General features: G+C 32.5%; 1 protein-coding gene across 1 annotated transcript in view; it reads left to right on the forward strand.

Moving 5' to 3' along the window:
• The first annotated feature begins 302 nt into the window (after window positions 1-302).
• The window catches only part of LOC110031236 (uncharacterized protein At4g08330, chloroplastic-like), a 16,756-nt gene continuing 5,999 nt past the window's right edge, over window positions 303-11,059 (forward strand). Inside the window, exon 1 of the mRNA XM_020734346.1 lies at window positions 303-522. Coding sequence (XP_020590005.1) covers window positions 497-522 — 26 coding nt within the window. The 5' untranslated portion in view covers window positions 303-496. The remainder of the gene's footprint in view (window positions 523-11,059) is intronic.

Below are 11,059 nucleotides of genomic sequence, written 5' to 3' on the forward strand. Positions count from 1 at the left end.
CCACTGTGAATTGTTCCAATACACAATAATAAGATATTGCAGGTGTTAAATAAATAAAAACTCAATTAAGTGTTACATGAATCTAATAATCTTAATTAATAATTTAATTATTTTTTTCAATTTATCATAAAGGAATATTCTCACATAAAAATTGTCCTAAAAAGACCCTTGAAAGTTGAAACCAAGAAGACGATCTTGTCCACAAATGAAAGTCAAGCTCATGTTCTGAGAGATAAATCTGACCGTTAATAATGTCTCCCAGCTATTTCAACTAACGGAAGGGATCAAATGGGAATAGAGCTTCGCAGGCCCCAAGAAAGCTTGCGTCAAAGTTTCTTCAAAATTTCCCCAATTTATTTAAAAGAATTTCCTTTTGGTTTTTTGCTTCAAAATATTGTCCCTTTAGCAATGGGAAAAAATTGCGTGCGATAGCTCTCTAATCGTATTCTCTCGATGATAACAACTACCGATCAAAATCGGGTCTCTGTCATCGAGGATGTCCCACGACGACGTCGCTTATAGGTATTTGATTACTGGTTTTAACGCCTTTTCACTCTTAAATCCGTTCTAATTTGATCAAAATTCACTTATTTTGCTCCGTTTTATTAATTTGAATTCGTTCGATCTATCTTTGGTGGAATGTAGGGTTTTTTGTGATTCATATTCATTGTTTTTGTATTCATATTGGTTATTAGGGCAGATTTATTATTTTGTTTCATTCAAAATTGGGGCTATTTTTTATTCTATTTTGGGCTGGATTTAAGCGAGATTTAGCTTACAGAATCTCGCTAGATTTTAAATACTAATGCTCTGATAAGTTCAAATGGATTTTAGAATTAAAGAATCTAAACTATATCCTAAATCTGAATCAAATAGCCAAATATTTTTTTTAGTAAGATTTAAGAACACGCCAAACAATTTTCAGGTTTTGATCCTCTCAAGATTGACTGCTTCTGGATTTACAAGAGTACTAAATCTTACTTGTAGCCAACGGTCCTCAAACTTATATAGTTTTTTGGTTGTGGATTATGAGATTTTGTATTTTTTTATTTTACATGCATTTTATATTTAGATATTTTATTGGATTAGAAGGAATAGAATTGTTCCAAACTCTTTACCTTAAAGCATGCCTTTTAAAATTTGATTTGCGTGTACACCTTGTCTTGATTATTTTGAAATTGCATACTCCAAACTGTTGTTGAAGGCTCCGACATATCTTCACCAGTCCTATATGTGGATTGCAGTATGAATGACTGACATGCACACCAAAGTTTGAACAAGTCATATAATTGATACTAGAGGAAATAGATAAATCATTTAAAGTATTCCTAAAATTAGCATTTTCAATTTCTAAAATGTTTATCCTAGAATGTAAAGCATCATCATCATGATTGCAAGTAAATGAAGCATTTGATCGCAGACTATATAAGAAGCTTTTGTTTTTCATCTTGTAAACTCATAATTATGATATGGAAATAATCATGATCTTAAATTATAGAAATGCTAGAAAAAGTAATATATGAATGATTCATTTCATACTTCATGTTATAAAGAAAAAATATTTATCATGGATTTTTTTCATATAAGGCATAGTATTTTTTTCTTCTCAAAACATTAACTAAACTTTTAAAAGATTTACTTTCTCTTTTTATTAGAAAATATTTTCTTCAAATTTTCAAATTCAAGTTAATTCATCGAATCATTTAATATTTCATTATAAGAAACATCTCTTTATTGTACAAATTGATTGGGTGCATGATTAGCATTTAAATATAAAATTAATGATTTAATTATAAAGTTTTAATTGTCAAAATTTTCTATCAGTATTAGTTATTCTTTCTAAGGTGTATTAAATTTTTATGACAATTACCAGCTATTATACTTTATGGAAATAATAAATATCAATTAACCAAATAGAAAATAAATAATAAAAAACATAGATAAATCCATAATAATATAGAAATATATTTTAAAATAATTTAAAAAATGAAGTTGCTTTTAAGTTTGTGTTCTTCATTCTTCAAATCTTTGTAAATTTAGTTCACTCAATTTATAATGGAATCTATTTAAACATACACATCAAGCTATGCAGGCTTGGAATTTTGAACTTGCACTTAAGTTTTCTTGAATCGTGATCTCTTCTCCAAGTAGCAAGTTCTTTAAGTATGCCTGATGAAATCATTCTCATACTCATAATTTCTATGAATTTATTAACCAGAAAGTAAAATACTTAGCAGATAATTAGATGATGCCACACAAATTTATCATCATTCAATCATTCATGAGTTACATGTGAGTCATCTATGCTCATGGTTCAACATTTACAATTACATGAAAATAAAGGGAAAATTACATAAATAGCAACCAATCCTTAAGGATGTACCTATCTAGCACATAAAGTTTCATTTTTACACACAAAACACTTTACATATGGATGAAAAGATGGATTTGACTATTAAAATGTGATAATAAGTGCTAATTTTCATATGATGTTTGTAATTATGAAAATTTGGGTATGAGATAGGTAAATCTGAAAGTTTTGGGGCTATGCATGTAAAAGCCTCAAAAATAAAATACTGGTTACAAGATTATAATACTCAATATATTTGATCACGAGTCCACTCTCCATGCCTTATTGACTCTTTTTAGCTAATGGATGCCTCTAATTTTGAGCAAACTCCTCATGTTGATCATTACATTCTAACAACCTTGTAATGACTACATTGAAGCATTCATTTCCTAATCATTTTTCTTATATTTTCTAAATAAATTCATATATTATAAATTGATTATTTTATTACCCAATCATTGATTCTTCATTACCCAATAATTCATGGATCTAATAAAACGCATATTTATTATTTTCTTATGAGAAGAAGAGATTATTGAGAATGTAAATATTTTAAGGTCATTATAAGTGAGGATTAAAGTACTCAACATTGATTATTAGTTCAAAATTTTAAGATGATGAGTTGTAAAAGAAAGAGTAATAGGAATCATTATAATAGAATTAGATGAAGACGCCTAAAATGTACAAATAAAAATTTTTTTATGAGTAAACTTCAAGAATTCAAGATTTGAGATGTTCATGAAGAAACAAATTCTGTGGGATAGAGTAGCAATCACTATTAAGCAACTGATAAAAGATGTACACGGAGAATTAAAAGCTAAAGTTTCTATGAATAAAAATAGTTGGTGGTCGAATAATAATGTGCAAGAAAAGATAAACTATAAGAAATTATGTTATAAAAATTAATTTAAATGTAAACGTTTAGAGAACTGGAAAAAATATAAAATGACCCGCAGGGAGTCTAAAAAAACTATTTGTGACGCTAAAAATTCCGCCTTTAGTGATCTTTATAATAGATTGGATACTTAAGAGGGTTAAAAATGTATGTATAAACTCGTCAAACAAAGAGAAAAGAAAATTAACGATTTAACTAAAGTAAAGTGTATTAAAGATGAAAATCAAAAAGTATTTTTATTAGAAAAAAATATCAACGTAGCTGGGTGACTTATTTTGATAAACTTTTTAATGAAGTCTTTGGAAATAAGATCGACCGTAGTGATCTTGATATCGTAATAATAATAAAATGTTTCATTTTTTACCATCACGTTAGTAAAAAATTAAGTCGAGAAGGTGTTCAAGAAAACCAATGGTGGAAAGTTTGTAGGACCTGATGTATCCCAATTGAAGTGTGAAAATATTTAGGAGGTTTGAGAGTTTCTTGGCTTGCTAAACTCTTTGATATTATTTATGAACTAAAAAGATGCCTGAGGAGTGAAGGGAAATTATTTTGGTCATTATTTTTTAGAATAAAGGGATGCACAAGAGTTTGTAAATTATAGAGGAATTAAGTTGATGTGTCATGCTTTAAAATTATGGGAGAAAGTAATTGAAGATAAGTTAAAATGTGTTACAAAGATTTCTCATAACGAATTTGAATTTATGCCAGGTAGTTCTTCTATGGAAGCTATGCATTTATTGAGAGGTTTGATGGAGAAGTTCAGAGAGAATAAGGATGATGTACCTTGGTGTATGCTTTTTTCTGATGATATTCTTCTTATGGATAAGATTAGAGAAAAAGATCAGGAAAAACTTAAATTATGGATGTCTACATTGGAGTCTGCAGGCCTTCGTTTGAATAGAACTAAAACTGAATACATGGAATATAGTTTTAGTAGTATTAGGTTTAGTGATAGAGTTGTAACTATGGATAATCAAATTATTAAAAGGTGTGAACGCTTTAGATATCTCAGGTCTATTATTCAAAGTTATTGTGATATAGACGGGGATGTTATTAGTAGAGTAGAATTAAAGTTGGTTGGTTGAAGTGGAGAAATTATTCGGGCCTATTGTTGGATAGAAAAAGTATCGCTTAGACTGAAAGAAAAAATTTATAAGATGGTGGTGAGACCTGCAATGCTCTATGACTCTGATGTTGTTTTTTAAAAGAGAAGAATAAAACTAAGTTAAGTGTTGCCGAGATGAGAATGCATAGGTGGATGAGTGGCTTTACACTTGACAAAATGTTAAATAAATATATCTGTGATAGGGTTGGTGTAGCTCCAATGGCGGAGAAAATTAGAGAGAGTCGTCTTAGATAATTTGGTCATATAAACTTCAACAATCTGATGGTCCGATTAAGGAGTAGATGTTTTAGATTCAACTTATGTTGAGAAAATCAAAGGTAGATTTATAAATACATGAGCGTATTGTATAAAAAAATGATATTAATTTATTAGAATTGTTGAGAAAATCAAAGGTAGATTTATAAAGACATGAGCGTATTGTATAAGAAAATGATATTAATTTATTAGAATTAAATGAAAATGTGGCTTTCAATAGGATGCAATGGAGAAAAAGGATTCATGTAGCCGACCCCACTTACTGGGATAAAAGGCTTCTTGTTGTTGTAGCTAAATAAGGTCATCACACTATTGCTTATTCGGTCAACAATCTCCCTTTTTTTATGTTGTAAAACTTATGTTGGCTAATTGCATGGATGGAGATGAAAAATGTTATTTTGATAAAACAGTGATTTTGGGGTAACTCTTTGTAAAACAAAATTTCAATATACAAACTATTGTCTTTTTAAAACACAAAAATAAAGGTCAAATTATGGAGAGAAAACATATATAATAATTTAGAGCATTTATAACATACGATTAATCAAATCAGTGCTGTGGATCTATCATTTTAAGTTTTATTCGAGTTCACAAATATTATACTAGAACTCTGGTTAAGAAATGCCCCCAATTTCAAAATTTGTTCTAACAAATTTGATTTTAGCATATACACGAGGCAAATTATTTCTAATAAAGTGATGCATAATCTCTATGTATTTGCTTTGTGGATTTGGAATATGATTTTAGTTAAATTGATAGCGCTTGTGTTACCACAATTAGCTAAAATGTGTTCTAACTTAATATTATTATAATTTAGTTGTTGTTGTTTTAAGTAAAATACTTGTACAAACCAGTTGTCTGCAATGACATTTCACTTTTGTAGTGGATAAAGCCATAAAATTAATACGTGTCTGATACACTTCTTAGATCGATTTTGATTCCAACATCTTTTGCATCAAAATTAGTAATAAAATTACAAGGCCATGAGTTGCAGGCACACCAAAAACCTAATATATGATTGCCAATTAAGTAACAAAATATGTGAATTGTAGTTAATTGAGATTCCTTACAACAACAACAACAAAGCCTTAATCCCACTACGTGGGGTCGGCTACATGAATCTTTTTTCTCCATTGCGTCCTATTTAGTGTCATATTTTCATTTAGTTCTAGTAAATTAAGATCATTTTTAATACAATAAGCCCAAGTCTTCCTAGGTATACCTCTGTCTTTCTTAACACAAGTCGAATTTAAAACATCTACTCTCCTAATCGGATCATCTAATGGTCGACGTTTAATATGACCAAACCATCTAAGACGACTTTCTCTAATTTTGTCTGTCACAGGAGCTACACCAACCCTATCACGAATATATTCATTCCGCATTTTGTCTCTAAGTGTAAAGCCACTCATCCACCTAATCATTCTCATCTCGTCAACACTTAACTTATTATTATGCTTCTCTTTTAAAGGCCAACATTCAACGCCATAGAGCATTGCAGGTCTCACCACCATCTTATAAAATTTTCCTTTCAGCCTTAGCGGTACTTTTCTATCACACAAAAGGCCCGAAGCATTCCTCCACTTCAACCAACCAACTTGAATTCTACTATTAACATCCCCATCTATATCACCATCGCTTTGGACAACGGACCCAAGATATCTAAATCGTTCACACCTTTTAATAATTTGATCACCCAAAGTCACACTTCTGTCACTAGAGCTATTACTACTAAAATTACATTCCATGTATTCAGTTTTAGTTCTACTTAAACGAAGGCCTTTAGACTCCAATGGAGACCTCCATAATTCAAGTTTTTCCTGGGCTTTTTCTCTCGTTTTATCCACGAGAAGAATTCATTCATGGAATGTTAATGCAATTTATCTTGTATAACAACAATTCAAAAATCATTTTTTGATGATTTATCAATACTATTTAGCACTTTCTTCGAAAGGAATGTTGAATGGTTTGTCTCTATCTTGTTTTCTAGGTCTAATGCCTACAAATTAAGATAGATCTCCTGTGATTAAATTTCGTTCAAAACTTAGGATATTTCCATTCTTTTGGCAAAACATCATTTTTAACTTCCAAACATATACATTTAATTTCAATAATGTCATCTTTTCCAATATATTTTTTATGTTTTCATTAAAATATCACTTTTACTAGTTTTACAATCATTTTCTCTTGATGACAACTCTATAAGATATGCAGGAATTAAAATATCCAAGAAATATTTCATTCATTCACTATAAAATTTTTTAATTATCTTTTCCATTTTTTTATTTAATATATTACATTTTCATCCACAAAAATGTAAAGGCCAATCTTCTATTTCTTTCATCTAAACAATTCATGTGAAGTTTCTTCAAAATACTTCTCAAATTAACCTATCAATAACATGCTTAATTGTATTTATTGTCTCAACCCAAGATATTTTGATAAATCATATTTATCCAGTATTGATCTTACTATTTTTAGTAATGATTTATTTTTCATGTTTTCATTTATTTCTTTTTTTATTTTTAAAGGAGTCACCTATTTGTCCATCGATGTATTTTTCTCTTTTTCGAATAAGTCTCTCTATCAGATCATGTGAATGATCAGGAGGAGAGGAAACATGAAAAAAGACAGACATACTACAAAGACGACAAACAAGAGAAAGAATGTGGAGAGCCTAAGTGCGATAAATCTCGCAAAGATAGGTCAAGTTTGTCCTTCCAAACAAGTTTAGATGGAAACACCTTGAACCAATATCCACGAAAGAATACCTACGTAGACTACCCATAACAGATATTCAAGTATGTTAATCTGTTATGGGGTTATGACTGCTTTCAAGGGGACGTATCCCACTTGGTTAAGTACATCTTGGAGGTTGCTCAAGACACTTTTGATCTAGAGTGTTTTGCTTAAATTAGTGGTGATGACTAGCAGAGGTCTATCAAAGGATAATTATCTTGTAGGAGAGTGTTCCGATGCTTTAAAAGCTCCCACTAAGCCATTGGGCTCTCACGGTCCCTACATGATAACAAACTCATCGACATATGAAGCTTGTAAAATAAATAAATCATCCCGATGGGGAATCCCGACACGTCAAAGCATATTCGAGGTATAAGGGCAGATGATAAATCGTCGTATTCCCAACGGGCGGTAGCTCATCGACAATCAGGTCGTCGAAGACAAAAGGAGTGACATGCCTCAACAGAGATAGTGAGAGGAAGGGACGAGTAATCCTTAAAAGTTAGAGATAGCTGGGTCAGGGTACAACGAACCCGTCATCACAAGCTAATAAGACCTTCAGTCTACCAGACTGTAAAGGTAGTCGACCCAACACGCTCAGAGATTCCCGGTCAGTAATATGTGAATTGCGTTGTCCGTGGGGACCTCGGTAATCTTAAAATTAAAGAAAAGAAATTTTATCCTATGACTATCAGGTGGAGCTCAAAGAGGCGAGGCTTATAACCGTCGAAGTGGCGAAAATGCTGCTTGCAAGAAAGAAAATGGAGGTTCAGTTACAAAAGTGGAAACACTCTTGATAAAAGGACTTATACCCCTCCTGGGTCGAGGAGTTTTCTAGTGATCTAAGCGCATTAGACAACCACCTAAATAAAAATCTATGCTGACCCAGTCGGGTTGGAGAAGCTAGTTGACTTCTCATCGGACTTGCAAATGATGCAATTATCTAGGGCGGTTCTTAGATATTGTGAAGACCCTATTATATGACTTGGGTTATGACAATGTAATGCAGTCCGTTTTAAAATCGACCTGAAGACCATGCATGAAAGTAAAAGACAAATTTTAAAATCTTGAATATTTTAATTTTAAATTTTGATTTAGTTTTGAATCTTTTATTAAGATTTTTATAACGAAAGATTTACAATTTTAAGGTTCTAAAGCGCCTAAATTATAATTTTTTGTGACATCTCAGATAAATTAGAAAAAAATAAGAAAAACAATCTAAACATGGAAACAAATAATAGAAAGTAAAAGCAACTAAAAATATATAAAAGAGGTCAGTGCGCTGGGTCGGCGACATATCCTATAAAAAGCAAGAAAGACGACTAGACTCTGCATATACATGCTCGGTCCTAGATTTATAAAAAAAGAATAGAATTTTGACTTAAGATACGGATGCGAGCCGACGCACCTAGTTCCCATCACGTGGTTCGACGCATCGTCCGCCTTAAAACCCATGCTTGTACCTTATTTCTGCTATAGACTCAGCCCAGAGACTCTATCAAATACATTTGAAAGAGAAAATAAAAACTCGATCTACCTGAAAACAACATTAGCGGGAAAACCAACAAAACTCGCAGCATATAATGAGTCGTGTCTTTCGTCGGGTGAGCTAAATAACATCTGCAAACAAGATGTTAGTAGACCTCCTTGATGATACCTGCGTCTGCATATCTATAGACACAACTCCCTACAGAACTCTCTAACATACCATCATGCATATCAAACACACAAGCATACCAAAATGCATAAAAGTGATGCATGACTAGAACAAACAAGCCAACAAAGAACAATAGTCAGAGGCGTCAACGTCCGTGGGGACCTCGATAACCTTAAAATTAAAGAAAAAAAAAACTTTATCCTATGACTATCAGGTAGAGCTCAAAGAGGCGAGGCTTATAACCGCCAAAGTAGCGAAAATGCTGCTTGCAAGAAAGAAAATGGAGGTTCAGTTACAAAAGTGGAAACACTCTTGATAAAAGGACTTATACCCCTCCTGGGTCGAGGAGTTTTCTAGTGATCTAAGCGCATTAGACAACCACCTAAATAAAAATCTATGCTGACCCAGTCGGGTTGGAGAAGCTAGTTGACTTCTCATCGGACTTGCAAATGATGCAATTATCTAGGGCGGTTCTTAGATATTGTGAAGACCCTATTATATGACTTGGGTTATGACAATGTAATGCAGTCCGTTTTAAAATCGACCTGAAGACCATGCATGAAAGTAAAAGACAAATTTTAAAATCTTGAATATTTTAATTTTAAATTTTGATTTAGTTTTGAATCTTTTATTAAGATTTTTATAAGGAAAGATTTACAAATTTAAGGTTCTAAAACGCATAAATTATAATTTTTTGTAACATCTCAGATAAATTAGAAAAAAATAAGGAAAACAATCCAAACATGGAAACAAATAATAGAAAGTAAAAGAAACTAAAAATATATAAAAGAGGTCAGTGCGCTGGGTCGGGGACATATCCTATAAAAAACAAGAAAGACAGCTGGACTCTGTATATACATGCCCGGTCCTAGATTTATAAAAAAAGAATAGAATTTTGACTTAAGATACGGATGCGAGCCGACGCACCTAGTTCCCATCATGTGGTTCGACACATCGTCCGCCTTAAAACCCATGCTTGTACCATATTTCTGCTATAGACTCAGCCCAGAGACTCTATCAAATACATTTGAAAGAGAAAATAAAAACTCGATCTACCTGAAAACAACATTAGCGGGAAAACCAACAAAACTCGCAGCATATAATGAGTCGTGTCTTTCGTCGGGTGAGCTAAATAACATCTGCAAACAAGATGTTAGTAGACCTCCTTGATGATACCTGCGTCTGCATATCTATAGACACAACTCCCTACAGAACTCTCTAACATACCATCATGCATATCAAACACACAAGCATACCAAAATGCATAAAAGTGATGCATGACTAGAACAAACAAACCAACAAAGAACAATAGTCAGAGGCATAAAAAAAACTACTTAGCATCCTAGTAGTAGCCTAGCACATCATCTAACGAAAAGTGTCCCAATGAACATCTAAGTGTGGGGTAAGTTTTTGGATGCACGTGACTTTAACTGGATCTCGCACTGGTCCCATCCTAAAGATCAAAGGGATCTAAAGAGTGTCACTTAGGATGAATTTTGAAAAGAGTTGTCCTTATATACTGCTTAGTTTGTTACATATATAATTTTAAAATTGTGATAGATAAGATAAATAACAAAATTTATTTATTTTTGTTTTAAAATAAAAGTCATTAAATGCGAACCCGTAACATGCAAGGTGACACGAGCTAGATCCCATATATTCTTAGCACAATCATACTCGTGTCAACTCTGATGCTTTAACTCACATTGCTCGTTGGGGTCAACTCGACAAACAACGCTCGTTAAAGTATCGCAATTATCACGGGGTTACTCTCCTATCGAGTCTGACTTGATATCCATGCATAAACACTCATATGATGGAAGTGGTGAGGGTGAGTGTGCTGCGAAGGCAGTAACTCATAAAAGTAAGTGCTTCGTGGAGGCAGTGACTCAAAAAGGATGGATATGCCATGGGGGCAACGACTCGACAGATGAGTGTACTATGGAGGCAGCAACCCTACGGATGGGTATGTCGTGGAGGCAGTGACCTGAAAGGGTGGGCGTACCGTGAAGGCAACGACCTGAAAGATGAGTG

The sequence above is a fragment of the Phalaenopsis equestris genome, unplaced genomic scaffold, assembly GCF_001263595.1.
Source record: "Phalaenopsis equestris unplaced genomic scaffold, ASM126359v1 Scaffold000790, whole genome shotgun sequence".
In the NCBI taxonomy this organism is placed as follows: domain Eukaryota; kingdom Viridiplantae; phylum Streptophyta; class Magnoliopsida; order Asparagales; family Orchidaceae; genus Phalaenopsis; species Phalaenopsis equestris.